Here is an 18,389-nt window from a genome sequence, read left to right as displayed (position 1 = left end):
ATTTACGTTATAGTGTGAGCTGTCACTGGAGTTAGTCCCTTGTTAGTGTACTAAGTGTGTGTGATGTGTTCTCCACAGATGGTAAACTGAAGACATGGGTCTACGGTGTTGCAGCCGGAGCTTTTGTTCTCCTCATATTTATAGTCTCCATGACCTTCCTAGCCTGGTAGGTTAATCTGTTTGATACTTCTTTAAGTATGTAATGCATCTGTATGTATGTATGTATGTATGTATGTATGTATGTATGTATGTATGTATGTATGTATGTATGTATGTATGTATGTATGTATGTATGTATGTATGTATGTATGTATGTATGTATGTATGTATGTATGTATGTATGTATTTACACTGAACAAAAATATAAACGCAACATGCAACAATTTCAAAGATTTTACTGGGTTGCAGTTCATTTAAGGAAGTCAGTCAATTGAAATACATTAATTAGGACCTAATCTAAGGATTTCTCATGACTTGGAAAACAGATATGCATCTGTTGGTCACAGATCCATTCATAAAAAGGTAAGGGTGTGGATCAGAAAACCAGTCCGTATCTGGTGTGACAACCATTTGCCTCATGCAGCGCGACACATCTCCTTCACATAGAGATGATCAGGCTGTGGATTGTGGCCTGAGGAATGTTGTCCCACTCCTCTTCAATGGCTGTGCGAAGTTGCTGGATGTTGGTGGGAACTGGAACATGCTGTTGTACATGTCAATCCAGAGCATCTCAAACGTGCTCAATGGGTGACATGTCTGGTGAGTTTGCAGGCTTTGGAAGAACTGGGACATTTTCAGCTTCCAGGAATTGTGTACAGGTGCTTGCAACATGGGGCCGTGAATTATCATTCTGAAACATGAGGTCATAGCGGCAGATGACTGGCATGACAATAGTCCTCAGGATCTCGTCAAGGTATCACTGTGCATTCAAATTGCCATTGATAAAATGCAGTTGTGTTCGTTGTCCGTAGCTTATGCCTGCCCATACCACAACCCCACCGCCACCATGGGGCACTCTGTTCATAATGTTGACATCAGCAAACCGCTCGCCCCACACAACACTCTGTAGGCCATCTGCTTCGTACAGTTGAAACTGGGGTTCATCCATGAAGAGCACACTTCTCCAGTGCCAGTGACCATGGAAAGTGAGCATGTATCCACTAAAGTCGGTTACGACGCTGAACCACAGTCAGGTCAAGACCCTGGTGAGGACGACGAGCATGCAGATGAGCTTCCTTGAGAAGTTTTTTGACAGTTTGTGCAGACATTCTTTGGTTGTGCAAACCCACAGTTTCATCAGCTGTCTGGGTGGCTGGTCTCAGACGATCCCACAGTTTCATCAGCTGTCTGGGTAACTGGTCTCAGACGATCCCACAGTTTCATCAGCTGTCTGGGTGGCTGGTCTCAGACGATCCCACAGTTTCATCAGCTGTCTGGGTGGCTGGTCTCAGACGATCCCACAGTTTCATCAGCTGTCTGGGTAGCTGGTCTCAGACGATCCCACAGTTTCATCAGCTGTCTGGTTGGCTGGTCTCAGACGATCCCACAGTTTCATCAGCTGTCTGGTTGGCTGGTCTCAGACGATCCCACAGTTTCATCAGCTGTCTGGGTAGCTGGTCTCAGACGATCCCACAGTTTCATCAGCTGTCTGGGTGGCTGGTCTCAGACGATCCCACAGTTTCATCAGCTGTCTGGGTAACTGGTCTCAGACGATCCCACAGTTTCATCATCTGTCCTGGTGGCTGGTCTCAGACGATCCCACAGTTTCATCAGCTGTCTGGGTGGCTGGTCTCAGACGATCCCACAGTTTCATCAGCTGTCTGGGTGGCTGGTCTCAGACAATCCCACAGTTTCATCATCTGTCCTGGTGGCTGGTGTCAGACGATCCCACAGTTTCATCAGCTGTCTGGTTGGCTGGTCTCAGACGATCCCACAGGTAAAGAAGCCAGATGTGGAGGTCCTGGGCTGGTGTGGTTACACGTGGTCTGAGGTTGTGAGGCCGGTTGGAAGTACTGCCAAATGATCTAAAACAACGCTGGAGGCGGCTTATGGTAGAAAAATGAACATTCAATTATCTGTCAACAGTTCTGGTGAAATACCTGCAACCAGCATGTCAATTGCATGCTCCCTCAAAAAGTTAAGACATCTGGGCATTATGTTGTGTGACAAAACTACTAATTTTAGAGTTGCCTTATATTGTCCCCAGCACAAGGTGCACCCTTGTATTGATCATGCTGTTTAATCAGCTTCTTGATATGCCACACCTCTCAGGTGGATGGATTATCTTGGCAAAGGAGAAATGCTCACTAATAGGGATGTAAACAAATGTGTGGACAACATTTTAGAGAAATACGCTTTTTGTTCATGTGGAACATTTCAAGGATCTTTTATTTTAGGTCATGAAACATGGGACCAACACTTTACATGTTGCGTTTATATTTTGTTTAAGCATATTGTGTAATGTATGTATGTCATCACCTGTATGTATATGTCTTCATGAGCACATCAGTTTCATTTTTACCCATTCATTTTCATTTCAAGTCATGACATTACCTGTACTCTCCATTTTGCTTTTCAAAATCAACACTATCAGCAACAACCACTACCACAAAATCAATATCAACTACCACAACAAAATCATCAACAACCACTACCACAAAATCAATATCAACTACCACAACAAAATCATCAACAACCACTACCACAAAATCAATATCAACTACCACAACAAAATCATCAACAACCACTACCACAAAATCAATATCAACTACCACAACAAAATCATCAACAACCACTACCACAAAATCAATATCAACTACCACAACAAAATCATCAACAACCACTACCACAAAATCAATATCAACTACCACAACAAAATCAACACTATCAGCAACAACCACTACCACAAAATCAATATCAACTACCACAACAAAATCATCAACAACCACTACCACAAAATCAATATCAACTACCACAACAAAATCAACACTATCAGCAACAACCACTACCACAAAATCAATATCCACTACCACAACAAAATCAACAACAACCACTACCACAAAATCAATATCAACTACCACAACAAAATCAACACTATCAGCAACAACCACTACCACAAAATCAATATCCACTACCACAACAAAATCAACACTATCAGCAACAACCACTACCACAAAATCAATATCAACTACCACAACAAAATCATCAACAACCACTACCACAAAATCAATATCAACTACCACAACAAAATCAACACTATCAGCAACAACCACTACCACAAAATCAATATCCACTACCACAACAAAATCATCAACAACCACTACCACAAAATCAATATCAACTACCACAACAAAATCAACACTATCAGCAACAACCATATAATGAACAACATCAATATCAACTACCACAACAAAATCATCACTATCAGCAACAACCACTACCACAAAATCAATATCAACTACCACAACAAAATTATCAACAACCACTACCACAAAATCAATATCAACTACCACAACAAAATCATCACTATCATCAACAACCACTACCACAAAATCAATATCAACTACCACAACAAAATCATCAACAACCACTACCACAAAATAAATATCAACTACCGCAACAAAATCATCACTATCAGCAACAACCACTACCACAAAATCAATATCAACTACCACAACAAAATCAACACTATCAGCAACAACCACTACCACAAAATCAATATCAACTACCACAACAAAATCATCAACAACCACTACCACAAAATCAATATCAACTACCACAACACTATCAGCAACAACCACTACCACAAAATCAATATCAACTACCGCAACAAAATCATCACTATCAGCAACAACCACTACCACAAAATCAATATCAACTACCACAACAAAATCATCACTATCATCAACAACCACTACCACAAAATCAATATCAACTACCACAACAAAATCATCAACAACCACTACCACAAAATCAATATCAACTACCACAACAAAATCATCAACAACCACTACCACAAAATCAATATCAACTACCACAACAAAATCATCACTATCATCAACAACCACTACCACAAAATCAATATCAACTACCGCAACAAAATCATCAACAACCACTACCACAAAATCAATATCAACTACCACAACAAAATCATCACTATCATCAACAACCACTACCACAAAATCAATATCAACTACCACAACAAAATCATCAGCAACCACTACCACAAAATCAATATCAACTACCACAACAAAATCATCACTATCATCAACAACCACTACCACAAAATCAATATCAACTACCACAACAAAATCATCAACAACCACTACCACAAAATCTATATCAACTACCACAACAAAATCATCACTATCATCAACAACCACTACCACAAAATCAATATCAACTACCACAACAAAATCATCAACAACCACTACCACAAAATCAATATCCACTACCACAACAAAATCATCACTATCATCAACAACCACTACCACAAAATCAATATCAACTACCACAACAAAATCAACACTATCAGCAACAACCACTACCACAAAATCAATATCAACTACCACAACAAAATCATCAACAACCACTACCACAAAATCAATATCAACTACCACAACAAAATCATCAACAACCACTACCACAAAATCAATATCAACTACCACAACAAAATCATCAACAACCACTACCACAAAATCAATATCAACTACCACAACAAAATCAACACTATCAGCAACAACCACTACCACAAAATCAATATCCACTACCACAACAAAATCAACACTATCAGCAACAACCACTACCACAAAATCAATATCAACTACCACAACAAAATCAACACTATCAGCAACAACCACTACCACAAAATCAATATCAACTACCACAACAAAATTATCAACAACCACTACCACAAAATCAATATCAACTACCACAACAAAATCAACACTATCAGCACCAACCATATAATGAACAACATCAATATCAACTACAACCACAACAGCATCAACAAAAAAAACATAACAATGAACAAAATCACCAACAAAAACCACAATGCATTGAAACACTCATAACACTCACTTAGGGGTCCTGACCTACTGGCGGCCCTCGCTGCAGTGTTCACACAAACTCCCATACCCCTTCATCTTTCTCTCCTCCCCACATCTGCTGTCACATGTGCCTGTCCGACCTGTCCGACCAATCACATGGAGTTATTGATGGAGGTGAGCAGGAAGTCATCCCCCATGTTTGACCTCTGATCCTGGAGTTTGTTTAGTAGTCTAGAGCACCTCCATACTTAAACATACTTTTGTACGGCATCCATTTTAGGAAGTCATTGGTTTTTTGTTGAAGGACTTCCTTATTTTTGAGATTTCAGGGACACAACATTGACATCACAGTAAAATGATGATCAGCTTTCACTTTCAATAGCATACTGCCCTCTTGTGGCCAGATGGAAGAATCACTCATGACCACTATTCAATCACCTCTCAACCCTTGCCATTCAATCTCTTATTCATTCCACCCATTATTCCCTATCCATTCATGATGGACATAAGACACATTTCATATGATATCTTATTTACATTTGATATATATGTATCATTGTCTCCCGTCCCTGTGTTTTGTGTGTGAAGTTGTGATGTGTGATATATTAGAGCCTGCCCAGACATGCTATAGTGTTGTCCTCATTATGTACCTATAGCTAACTGTCTACACTGTCTCTGTTTGCCATAACATAACTTTGCATTAAGGTGAGTGGGAACTGTTCTGGGCTGAAGAAAAAGCTGCTTTCTGTACTGTGCTCGTCCGCTCGTCATCTTCCTTCAGAGTCCAATCTCTCTCACATGCCTCAACATAAAAACAAATAATAGCTGCTGTTGAAATTGTCCATGAAGTGTTGCATCATCCACTACGGCATCACTTCAATGCTAGGACAAGGGCCACTCAAATGTGCTTCTGAAATGTGGCTCACCAACTAGTGCTTTAACCAACAGATCTATCCTTTTTTTCCTTCAAGGACAATGGCAGTATAGGAACAGAATCATTAGCTATTTCAGTATTGCCTTTGCATGATGGAAGAACTGACCATCTACTAAAAGCATGGCCTTCAGCAGAGTGATGCACGTAACTCTGACACCCACCTGAAAGTTGTGGTGTTTTCAAAAAGATAGCAGAGCAAGCTCTGTGTATCAGGTGGGGGTAACATGATATGGATAAATCCTTTATTGTTATTATGGTATATAGGCCTACATATTAAGGCTATGGGTATCTACATTTCCTCTTCAATAATTGAAATATAAAACATGTAATAGCAATGTTTGTTTTTTATTTCCTAGTAAAAAGCCAAAGAAACCCCAGAGAAGACAGATGTATAACAACCGGCTCAAGCCCCTGACCCTGGCCTATGACGGAGACGCTGACATGTGAACCTCCTCCTAATCTACTTGGTGACAGAATCATTTTACACTGACGTTATGGAGACTGTCATCGTGGGAACAGTCAGACAGGTTGTCAAGGAGACCCATCTTTGACCTTTCTCCTCAGGCTACCAGTGGGTGTGGCTTAAAACCTCTGGAGCTCTAGGAAGAGTTGGGTTATGTCACGGATTTATCAACAACAACAACAACAACAACAACAAAGCAAAAAAGAAATCGAGTCATGTTCGTTCATTAGTAGCCTAGAATTTTCCTTCCTGAATATTTTTTATTTATTACATTTTTTGTATACTTTGTTTCACAAGAGCCTTCACAAACTCTATCTTCTTCTTCTTAAGGAAGTCTGCCTTTGCTTATCTGCCATTTACTACTTTTTCCTGTCAAATAAAAACATCTTTCAAGACGAAGGTTGTTGGAGAGGGCCCTGAAAAAACAGAGTCCTTCCTTCTTGGCTACAGCTGCTCTGTTGGAAATTAGATGAGAAGTACGCAATGCTTTTTAAAATTTATTCCTGGAGAAAATTGCTGCCTCTCTATTTTTCTTCTGGACTGGATCCTTTTCCCTAGAAAACAAAACAAAGTGAAAATGTCCTAATCTTACAGAAATACTGTCAACCTTTGTAGGAAATCTCTGCCTGCCTCTCCCTTTCTCTTCCGTTTCAGGCTCAATATTGCACTATATTAGTGCAGCATGATATGTTCTTATGTCTGGGAAGCTGCCTCCCTCAATACAAGATGATGTACAGTCTTGTGCTAGAAATGTCAAAAAAAAGTAGACCTTTTTTCAAAAACAAATGTTGCTTCTTTAACCTCTTGTATGTGATATGATAATAGGGCGGACGATGCCATGTAAATAGAATTGATTTACCTTTGTAGTATAGTATGTACAGCTGCATTTTACCGACACGGGTTCAAATGGTTTCTGTTTTCAACTGCGCTTGATTGCGCTTGCCTGGCACAATGGAGCCATTGGAATTGTCCCAAAAGTGCAAACCCTACCCATCTGCCACTCCAGGCCAGGCTCAATTAAATGCAGAAAGTATTATAAAGAATTCAAATACTATTTGAACCCAGGTCTGAACATGTCTCATTCTCTGCCTGCCTGACCTTATGTTTGTCTCCTGTTGGTTTCTCTGACTTGCTTTGATGGCTTATTATAGTTAGTCATTGTTTTTCCATTTCCTTTAGTAACTTTATTCAACATCTCAAAGACCAGAATACCATCAAACGTGCACTGCAGGGAATCCCGATTCCACATGGCAGAAAAATCACATGGCTCTCGTACTGAGGAAAAAAAAGCTAATTCAAAGAACTGTTTCGGGTTTGTTGAGAGAAATACAGCAACAATTCTAGTTGATGATTTTATTGAAAGGGTTTATTTTCACAGAAAAAAAACGATGTGATTTCTATCCCCTTTGCGAGTTTAATAGAATCTGGTCTTTGTTGTTAAGACAGAAGGGTGTTACTGGGTTCACAAATTCTCCTTTACCTTCTGATCCACCAGAAGAGAGTGGCTTCTCTTTACATCTTGGTCTCATATCTACTGCTGTGTAACATCCTCAATCCTAACTAGAACAGCCTACTTGTAACCAAACTGCATAGGCGCATTGCTATATACATATCATACGAGCTCTCAATACTGCTCCTATTCAGTGTGGCTGTTGCTTTGGTCGAGGGATGAGTGTGACTACAATGTCTACAATAATCACTCACACACATTTATGCTTCAGTCTTTCTCCCTGCCTCGGTGCTATTCTATAATGTGTTCTGTATTGCAAAAGCTAGATAGAACGCAACCTAGGTAGCCACAATAACACTCCAAGTAATTCAAAGGAACAGATGCAGCAAGGCCTTAGATGTCGTTCAAAACCTTTTCATGCTAATGCTGCAATGACATATCTGAAGAGTCAGAGTCCTCTGCCTGAAAACAGGTTATATGCATAATATTGGCTATGGCAGACTGGCAGTTGATAGTGCAGACTACTTATTCAATGTTGTAGATGGACAAACCTCATGTAAAGTAAATGAATCAGTCACAGCCATACTATTCTCCAGGGGATTGAATTGCGGTGGTAGATACAGACGGACATTTGTTTGTTGACAGGTGGTCAAAGGAATTTTTACTTTTTTTCAATTAACTTTCTAAAATTATGATTTGTAAAAAATGGGTGCATTATGTTTTTATTTAATAATTATTTATGCATTATATATAAATATGTTCCTTTTTTACTGCGCAAAGTAAAGTTTAAAAAAAATGGTGTGTGTGTGTGTGTGTGTGTGTGTGTGTGTGTGTGTGTGTGTGTGTGTGTGTGTGTGTGTGTGTGTGTGTGTGTGTGTGCGCGCGTGTGCGTCTGTGTGCACGTGTTTAATTATTCTTGTGGGGACCAGAAATCCCCACTAGAATAGTAAACAAACAAAAATTTGACCAACAAGGGACATTTTGTTAGTCCCAGTGAGGTCAAATGCTGTTTTTAGGGGGTTTAGGGTTAAGTTTAGAATTAGTGTTAGGGTTAGAATTACATTAAGGGTTAGGAGCTATTGTTTGTTTTACAGTTAGGAGCTAGGGTTAAGGTTAGGTGTTTGGGTTAAAGTTAGGGTTAGGGTTAGGGTTGGGTTTAAGGTTAGGGTAAGAGTATGGGTTAAGGTTAAGGGTAAGGGTAAGGGTAAATAGGATTTTGAATGGGATGGAATTGTGTGTCCCCACAAGGTTAGCTGTACAAGACTGTGTGTGTGTGTGTGTGTGTGTGTGTGTGTGTGTGTGTGTGTGTGTGTGTGTGTGTGTGCTCACGCGCGTGTGTGTGTGCTCGCGCGTGTGTGTGTGTTACTGCCTATGTGTGTGTAATGTAAATCATCTTTGCTAAAGCGATACGGATAACTACCTTGTTAAAACAAAGTCGCAGGGCTCTGTCCTTTTCCTACAGGTTGTTTATATGTATCTAACCAGTTGCTTATAATAAATAAGAAAAACTAAATAATTGTGTCAATACCCTCAATGAACATGCTCTCATTATATCCACATTATTAAAAAACACATGTGTTGTTGCATCGGTCTATGCCACTAGATGGCCCTAGAACACTATTTAAGATATTTTTCCCATTCCCTCCAGCTCTCTCTGACAAATCTATTTCTCCCCTCCTCTGCAACGGAACCTTTGACAGAAGAAGAAATAGAAACATCGCGCTGAAGAAGCAGAATCTGTGAGAAACTCAGACCCATGACACACACAGAGGTCACAAGGGACTTTGCACACACATACTGTACAGACACACACAGGTCAGAGGACAGAAGGGGCTTTGCTGAAGTCTGAGGAACTGGAGCTATTCAACTGTACTTAAATCATACTCTGGCCTCGGTGATGGTGTGAATATATTTCTTAATATTGTTCTTTATTTACTTACTTGATCATCTTTGTTCCTAGTTGGAACATAAAGCTTCCACGAGAGAGCGCCATTGCAGCCAATTTGATGTGTTTTTGGGCATGGTTTTCCAGGCCTTTTCATGACAGGTACTTCCTAGGTAATAGTTTTGTAGGTATGCTGTTATCAGGTTGTTTCTAAGTACATTCCAGATCATTTAGGAAGTGTAGAATCAAATGTTACCAAGATGGGAGACACTGGTTCCGTCCTAAATGGCACCCTAGTCCTTATTTAATGTACTGTACAATTGGACCCTGCTTCTCACAGCAGCAGAATAATCCTGCAGCAACAGGGAATGTGAATCATTCTGTGGATTATAATTAATGGATATACTTTGTAGGGCTTGATACAAATCAAGTCTGAAAACAATATATACTTACTTATACACAGAACAAAACATTAAGAACACCTGCTGTTTCCAGGACATCGACTGACCAGGTGAAACCTATGATCCCTTATTGACGTCACTTGTTAAATCCACTTCAATCAGTGTAGGGGAGGAAACAGGTTAAAGACAGATTTTTAAGCAGTGAGACTATTGAGACATGGATTGTGTATGTGTGCAATTCAGAGGATGGGCAAGTCAAAATATTAAATTGCCTTTGAATGGGGTATGGTAGCAGGTGCCAGGCACAATGGTTTGTGTCGAGAACTGTAACACTGCTAGGTTTTTCACGCTTAACGGTTTCCTGTGCGTATCAAGAATGGTCCACCAGCCAAAGGACATCCAGCCAACTTGACACAACTGTGGGAAGCATTGGAGTCAACATGGACCAGCCTCTCTATGGAATGCTTATGATACACCTTGTAGAATCCACACTCCGACGAATTAAGGTTGTTTGATATACTTAGTGTATATTTAAATATATAAACCTTAAATACACCACAATTAGCATTTCCTGCTACGCAGCAAATGTCTCTGCAACAACAGAGTGATTGAATTAAGATGTCAGATCTGTACCTTTGGTCAGGGCCTGCACTGAATAGGGAATTTGCTGTCATTCCTCCACTGAATCAGTTGATTGCCCTCTCTGCTTATTAAAGTCATGTTTTGGTCTGAATCAATCTTAATCAACCAGAGTCATCACACTGGCACAATTGTAATCATTGATCAGGTAGACTAACCACAAACTGTCTGTGTGGCCATGGTACTATGGGACAATCAGCTCCTCTGATAAGCATGTCTCCGTCTCCGCCATCCATATAAATTCCCCCTGCCAAGAAGCAGGGAAGTCCTACAAGCTGACCAAAGCAATTACGTGTGTGTGTGAGTGCGTGCTCATTCCTAATCAATTAACTCCCGTTGTGATTCCACTTCTAATGTTGATTTTATCTCGACCTCTGAGTTATCAAGATCCAGGGAACATTTGATTGAGAAAGAGAGGAAATGGGAAGCACCTAAGAGCATTTGGGTATCTTTCTCTTTCTTTCTTTCTTTCTTTCTTTCTTTCTTTCTTTCTTTCTTTCTTTCTTTCTTTCTTTCTTTCTTTCTTTCTTTCTTTCTTTCTCTCTCTCTCTCTCTCTCTCTCTCTCTCTCTCTCTCTCTCTCTCTCTCTCTCTCTCTCTCTCTCTCTCTCTCTCTCTTTCTCTCCCTTTCTTTCTTTCTTTCTCTCTTTCTTTATTTCTTTCTTTCTCTCTCTCTCGCTCTCTGCTTCATAGAGGACAATAATTTTCTGTCTCTCTCCCGAGGCCTGGACATCTTACATCTCCAACTGATAAAACTAAGTACTAGCTGGCTCCATTAGTGAATTGGCTGTGTCTGTTTTTTAAGACATCAGTGATGTAACAGGTCGAGGCCACTGCCCACTACTGCTCCTGCTGGCGATGTCTGGAAGATAGCCTGGACTTACAAACTTTGTGGAGCACAACTTAGCTCCTCAACATGATGTTTGTCATGGCTGCAGCTGAAAACATTTTTTTTTGTGACCGCTTAATTAAACTAGAAACATTTCCCTAATTGTCACACTGCCACATTCATTTAGAGGACTTGGAGTGCATCTGCAACCTTTCATCCACACAATGACAAGCATTCAAACATTGTGTTTCCTCTCATCCTTTCCTCCTCCTGTCTTTCTCCTCTTGCTCCAAAAGCCTGCAGGCTGCAGTCAGTCAGTCAGTCAGTCACACACACACACACACACACACACACACACACACACACACACACACACACACACACACACACACACACACACACACACACACACACACACACACACACACACAGTAACAGACACACACACACACACACACACACACACACACACACGCACGCACGCACACACACACACACACACACACACACACACACACACACAGTAACACACACACACACACACACACACACAGTAACACACACACACACACACACAGTAACACACAGTGGGCCTAATTGTGATGGGGAGGAAGTACTTGATGGTGATGGCTGCCAGCTGCATCCTGTGACTGTCATTCTGATCCCGCATTTGTCTCTGTCATCTCCAAGATTCCTCCCTCCGCCCAACTGCCGCCTGCATGCTTCCTCCCATCTGACCGTACATCCACAGACATCAGGAAGTCCACGCTTTGTACCCACACATGGCAGACCGACGTGCCCACTCTCTCACCATAACCACCCACCAGGCACCTTCTCTCTACCCACCCCCTACCCCTTCTGGTCAGGGGTAAAACTCCTGTTTGACTCGTCTGTCCCCCTCTGGGTGTGTAGTCAGAGGAGAGTGGAGTGGGCTCTTCAGATGCCAGCTGGTGCATCATGGGTAGGCCTGAAGCTAAGGGGCCTGCTCCCCTCTCCTCTGCTCCCAACATCTGCCCTGACAGTCGGGCAACGAGCCATGCCAGCTGGGCATATTCATGATACTGGACGGACCCGGCTCTGTCTCCTATATGCACTGCCAACGTCACTCTCGCCCCTTTTCTCTACTCTCTCTCCACCCCCCTTCATTTCCCCATTTCCCCTTCCTTTTTCTAATTTATCTCCCCTTCATTAGATCTCTTTCTCTCCGCGTCCCCTCCCTCCATTCTGGGTAGGACTATTAGGGAAGTGACTACTCTCTCATTTTCTGCCCGTTGCTCTTCTTTGCTTCCCCCTTTAGTGAATGGGCACCAAAGGTGTGCCGGGGAAAATTAGCACCACTCGACCTCAAGATAATTCCTTTAACATTTAGAGTGTTTGTTGGAGCGCGAGAGAAAGGGGGGGTTGCTTGATGAGGAGGAATATAAGGTTGCTGCTCAGTGTTTAGTTAACGTAAGTCTTTTCAATGGATTCTCTCTCTCTCTCTCTGATGCTGCAACAAATACTAGTTCAGTTGTAACTCCTCTATATGCTCCAGGGATACTGCAATGCTGTTGTGACCTTGAGAATCCTTGAGCCCGGAGAATATTATCTTTAAAAAAAATGTTAGCCTCTGAAACATGACAAACCGACCATTGCCAAGGACCTGGCGAAGGTCCTATGCGTTGCCTATTTGTGCGTCTCAATAAATCACAGTGGGAGCATATGCTGCATATTATCCTCCAAGAAAACATTGGCCAATTTCCCATTTTTGAATTCCACTTCACTTCCTGATGAATCACTGGTATTGAAACCCCAAACCTGGGGCCGTATATATCAAGCATTTTAGAGTACAGTGCTGATCTAGGATCAGGTCCCCCCGTCACATGTATAGTCTTATTCGTTGTGATCTAAAAGGTCAAACTGATCCTAAATCAGCACTTTGGCCACTTGATAGGGGATCTGGTTTGTGGGTACCTGTCCTACACTTCCACATTGAGGGGTATCGGGGTAGCAGAAGGCCCCAGCCTGAGATTCAGCATCATGGCAGGCCTCTAGTGATTTATCCCCCTGGGTCTGGTGCTGTTGTTGAGAAGGCTCTCTCTCTCTCTCTCTCTCTCTGTGAAGGCTACCTGAGCCATTCAGAACAGGAATCCATCAGGGCCAGGGCTGAGTTATAGTGACAGTAGTAGACCGCTGCAATGTTGTAGCACTGAGACAACCGCAGATTTATTAAACCAGAACTACCCTCCCTGTCTTTTCTTTTCCTCTCTCTTCTCCTGTTTTTTCTTCCTCCTCTAGGACAGCGTTTGAAAGGAAGAAGAGGAGGGCTATCTGTCTATACTGCCTTCAACAAACACACACTCAGCATGTGCTGCATACTCCTTTAACCTTGTGCTCTGACAGTGTGTTTAAGTATAGTTTGATACTGCACAATAACAGCAACACAGTGCCGTGAAAAAGTATTTTCCACTTTCTGATTTTCTCAATTTTTGCATATTTTTGATATTGAATGTTATCAGATCTTCAACCAACACCTAATATTAGATACACGGAACCTGAGTTTACAAATAACCCCCAAAAATGATGCCCCATTACATCCCATTATGGCTGGTGAAAACCAAACATTGCATTCCACAGTAAGAACCTCATATGAAAGGTCAAGCATGGTGGTGGTAGTGTGATGGTTTCGGGATGTTTTGCCGCCTCTGGACCTGGACGACTTGCCTTAATAGAAGGAACAATGAATTCACTACAGAGACGCTGTTTCAAATCCAGGCACCGCTCAATTGGTCCAGCATCGTCTGGGTTTGTCTGGTGTAGGCCGTCATTGTAAATAAGAATTTGTTCTTAACTGACTTGCCTAGTTAAAGAAAGGTTAAATTAAAATATATATATATAGACTTAAAAAGAATGTCAGGCCATCTGCTTGTGAGCTGAAGCACAGCTGGGTCATGCAACAAGACAATGATCTAAAACACACAATCAAGTCTACATGAAAATAGCTAAAGAGCAACACATTGGAAGTTTTGAAATAGCCTAGCCAAAGTCCAGACCTAATCCCAATTGAGATGTTGTGGCAGGACTTGAAACGAGCTGTTCATGCTTGAAAACCCACAAATGTCGCTGGGTTACAGCAATTCTGCATGGAAGAGTGGGCCAAAATTCCTCCACAGCAATTTGAGAGACTGATCAACAACTCCAGGAATTGTTAAGTTGGAGTCATTGCAGCTAAAGGTGGCACAACCAGCTGTTGACTGTAAGGGGGTAGTTACTTTTTCACACAGGGGCCATTAGCTGTCTTTGATTATGAAATAAATGAAATAAGTATGTAACACTCAGATTCCCTTTATCTAATATTAGGTTTTGGTTGAAGATTGAAAATATTCAGTATCAAAAATATGCAAAAGTAGAGAAAATTAAAAAGTGGGCAAATACTTATTCCCTTCATGGTATGTGCACATGCATGCACACATAGACAGCCTTCAATTAACTTTGCAACTGTGGTGTGCAAGATGAACCTTCCACATACAGTACCAGTCAAAAGTTTGGACCCACCTACTCATTCAAGGTTTATTTTTTATTTTTACTTGTTTCTATATTTTAGAATAATGATGAAGACATCAAAACTGTGAAATAACACATATGGAATCAAGTAGTAACCAAAAAACTGTTAAACAAATCAAAATATATTTTATAGTTGAGATTCTTCAATGTAGCCACCCTTTGCCTTGATGACAGCTTTACACATTCTTGACATTCTCTCAACCAGCTCCACCTGGAATACTTGTCCAACAGTCCTGAAGGAGTTCCCATATATGTTGAGCACTTGTTGGCTGCCTTTCCTTCACTCTGCAGTCCAACTCATCCCAAACCATCTAATTTGGGTTGAGGTCGGATGATTGTGGAGGCCAGGTCATCTGACGCAGCCCACCATCACTCTCCTTCTTGGTAAAATAGCCCTTTCACAACCTAGAGTTGTGTTGGGTCATTGTCCTATTGAAAAAGAAATGATAGTCCACTAAGCGCAAACCAAATGGGATGGCGTATCGCTGCAGAATGCTGTGGTAGCCATGCTGGTTAAGTAGGCCTTGAATTCTAAATAAATCACCAACAGTGACCAACATTTTTTTCCGGATTGACTGACCCTTCATGTCTTAAAGTAATGATGGACTGTCGTTTCTCTTTGCTTATTTAAGCTGTTCTTGCCATATTATGGACTTGCATTCCAGGTCACTAGTACCTCATGAAGCTGGTTGAGAGAATGCCAAGAGTGTGCAAAGCTGGCATCAAGGCAAAGGGTGGCTACATTGAAGAATCTCAAATGTAAAATATATGTTGATTTGTTTAACACTTTTTGGGTTAATACACGATTCCATATGTGTTATTTCACAATGTTGATGTCTTCACTATTATTCTACAATATAGAAAAAAAGTAAAAACTAAAGAAAACCCCTTGAATGAGTAGATGTGTCCTAACGTTTGACTGGTACTGTAATAAGACCCCATGTCCTAAGAATCTCTCAAGTAGGCTACTTATTTTGCCCACCTTTAATGATTTCAAAGTGTTCTGCTTAACCCTAACCAGGTCTTGAACATCCTCAATAAGGGAACATTTAGAACTTCTGTCAATGTAGGCTAATCATTCTCAGACTAAATGTAATTCTTTTTTAGACTCTTACTAAATATAGGCCCTTTTTTTTACATTAGCATTAGGTTAGATAAAATTCCTTACATAGCCTATGGCCTATTAGAAAACAATGTCATTGTCCAGCCGTGCTGGTTTATATTGCAGTGCTCTGTCCTTAGGCTTAGACAGTGAGGAAGGGACCTGGTGCTATAGCCTAGTGAGTGTGCTTGTCCTGGAGTCATGCTGTATACACACTGTGGCTCTCTGTGAATGTCGGCTCGTTTATCTCTATCAACCACTACCGCACGTCAGTAAATGAAAAGCTTTTCTGTCGAGCTTTAGTGGCTGTTTAAAGACTGCACTCTGTGATTCTTTCGTCTCGGACCGATCTCGCCCCGTTTTTTAATATTTCCCTCGCTCCTCTCCTCCCCTCCTTCCTCTTCTCTCTCTCTCATGTTCTGTGTGGACAGAGCGACGGAGTTTCTCTCAACCCAGATGTGTAATAGGCGCGCGTTTTCCAGAGGCTCGGTTATAAAGCGTCCGTTATTTATCCGACTACTTTCAACTGTTCTCCTTTTCGGTAAGGAACTGCTCATCGAGCCTCACGCGCACGGCAGGCAGGAAGACAATCAAATCAAGGACTGATCCTTTATGATTGCTTTGAATCGAATTTTCATCTTTCAGTTAACTATGAGATTGCTTCAACCCTGCTCTCAGGATTAATTCCTATGTAATCGTTATTTGTTTCCCCCTCTCGTCCAATATCTGTCTCCAAGTGTAGGCTAAGCTTGTTCTGTGGTCATGGGGTGTATACTTTCATTTTTGCCTAGGCTGTTGAGGGTCTTGACCGTTGTGTAAAAGCGGTTACCGTGTGGATTTATGGTCTTCACAGACAAAGAGCCAGCGAAGGGAAACTAGTGGAAGTTTGAGACCAGGAAGAATGCAGGCGACGTGTTGGTGTGCGGTGTTACTCCTGACGCCAGCGTTTTACTTGGTGAGTGGTGCTTTTGTTTGTGTTTGTCAATACTTTTGTCGTTTCATTGTTGTCTCGGTGTTTTGTAGTTTTTCAATTACATATTGTACTACAATTACATGTGTAGAAATGCATTCTTATGAAATGCACCTCACTGACAGAACTGTTGATGCCAACTCTTCACTTCAGGCTCATGTCCTGTGCATAATAAGCATTGCATAACAACATTCCGTCGTCCTGTATCAGGGTGTTGGTAGGAAATACAACTTTTTAATTCCACATTATCGTGACTGAGACATGTCTGCGCGTGGGTTTTTAAAACAGACTATATATCAATTATGCGTTTCTATTTGATCACTGTGGGTTATGGTGTCCAATTAATGGGACTAATTAGTGCAATACATTTTCTAAATGAATGCATGTGGTTATAAGATTATAAGACTGAATTAATAAGGATTTAATCTTTATCTGACCAATTACAAAAAAAAAATATCTAAAAGAAATAACATATTTAAAGTGTCAAATTAAAACAATTTCCCGAGCTGAAAACGGAGAAGATGTTGGTGCAGTTCCAACAAAACGTCTCATGGTGGCGCCATAAACCAAAACCAGCGGCAGGTGCGTCTGAAGAATACACGTAGTAAACCTTTCAAATTCTCAGTTGCTCCTTTTGATTTTGTCAGTAACCGTTTTTTCTTTCAGTCCGCCACAACAAGAAGTATCCCACTCATAGCAGTCATAGTAGACACAACATTGAGGGGAGATTTTCGTGCGTGATCCGTACAACTCTGCTGAATCTTGCTGATCTCAAAGGGTGCATAACGTGATAACATTTAAGTTATGCTAGGCCATTGAGTGGAAAGAAAAGCACAGGTTTCTCAAGCACCAACGATTTGTTGAAAAGTAACTCACACTTTATCTGATATATAAAATAATGCTACTTAATATATCAAACAAAGTCACTTTCAAAGTTGGCTATATTGTAATTTGTAACAAAACACACACACGCGCGCGCGCGTTCAAATGTCGTGTGTATTCTGCAGAGACCTTGAGGAGAGTAGCCTAGTGTCTTCAAAGTATGTAGCCTAACCTTCTGTTCCCTATCACTAACCCAGATAATTTACCACATCATGCACCTACATGAATCAGCCTTTTATTCTTA

The 18,389-nt window shown here is 41.1% G+C and overlaps 2 protein-coding genes across 2 annotated transcripts in view; both read left to right on the top strand.

Annotated features, from left to right (window-relative positions):
* Nucleotides 1-9,011, top strand: part of thsd7aa (thrombospondin, type I, domain containing 7Aa) — a 156,038-nt gene extending 147,027 nt beyond the window's left edge. The window contains exons 27-28 of the mRNA XM_021572358.2: nt 79-166; nt 6,339-9,011. Of these exons, the coding sequence (XP_021428033.2) occupies nt 79-166; nt 6,339-6,429 (179 nt within the window). The 3' untranslated portion in view covers nt 6,430-9,011. The remainder of the gene's footprint in view (nt 1-78; nt 167-6,338) is intronic.
* Nucleotides 9,012-16,554: 7,543 nt separating this feature from the next.
* Nucleotides 16,555-18,389, top strand: part of LOC110496443 (neurexophilin-1) — a 49,033-nt gene continuing 47,198 nt past the window's right edge. The window contains exons 1-2 of the mRNA XM_036953027.1: nt 16,555-16,834; nt 17,147-17,248. Coding sequence (XP_036808922.1) covers nt 17,195-17,248 — 54 coding nt within the window. The 5' untranslated portion in view covers nt 16,555-16,834; nt 17,147-17,194. The remainder of the gene's footprint in view (nt 16,835-17,146; nt 17,249-18,389) is intronic.

This window comes from Oncorhynchus mykiss, chromosome 18, assembly GCF_013265735.2.
Source record: "Oncorhynchus mykiss isolate Arlee chromosome 18, USDA_OmykA_1.1, whole genome shotgun sequence".
NCBI classification, from domain to species: domain Eukaryota; kingdom Metazoa; phylum Chordata; class Actinopteri; order Salmoniformes; family Salmonidae; genus Oncorhynchus; species Oncorhynchus mykiss.
The sequence above is the reverse complement of the archived record's forward strand: the minus strand, read 5'-3'. Positions and strand labels throughout refer to the sequence as shown.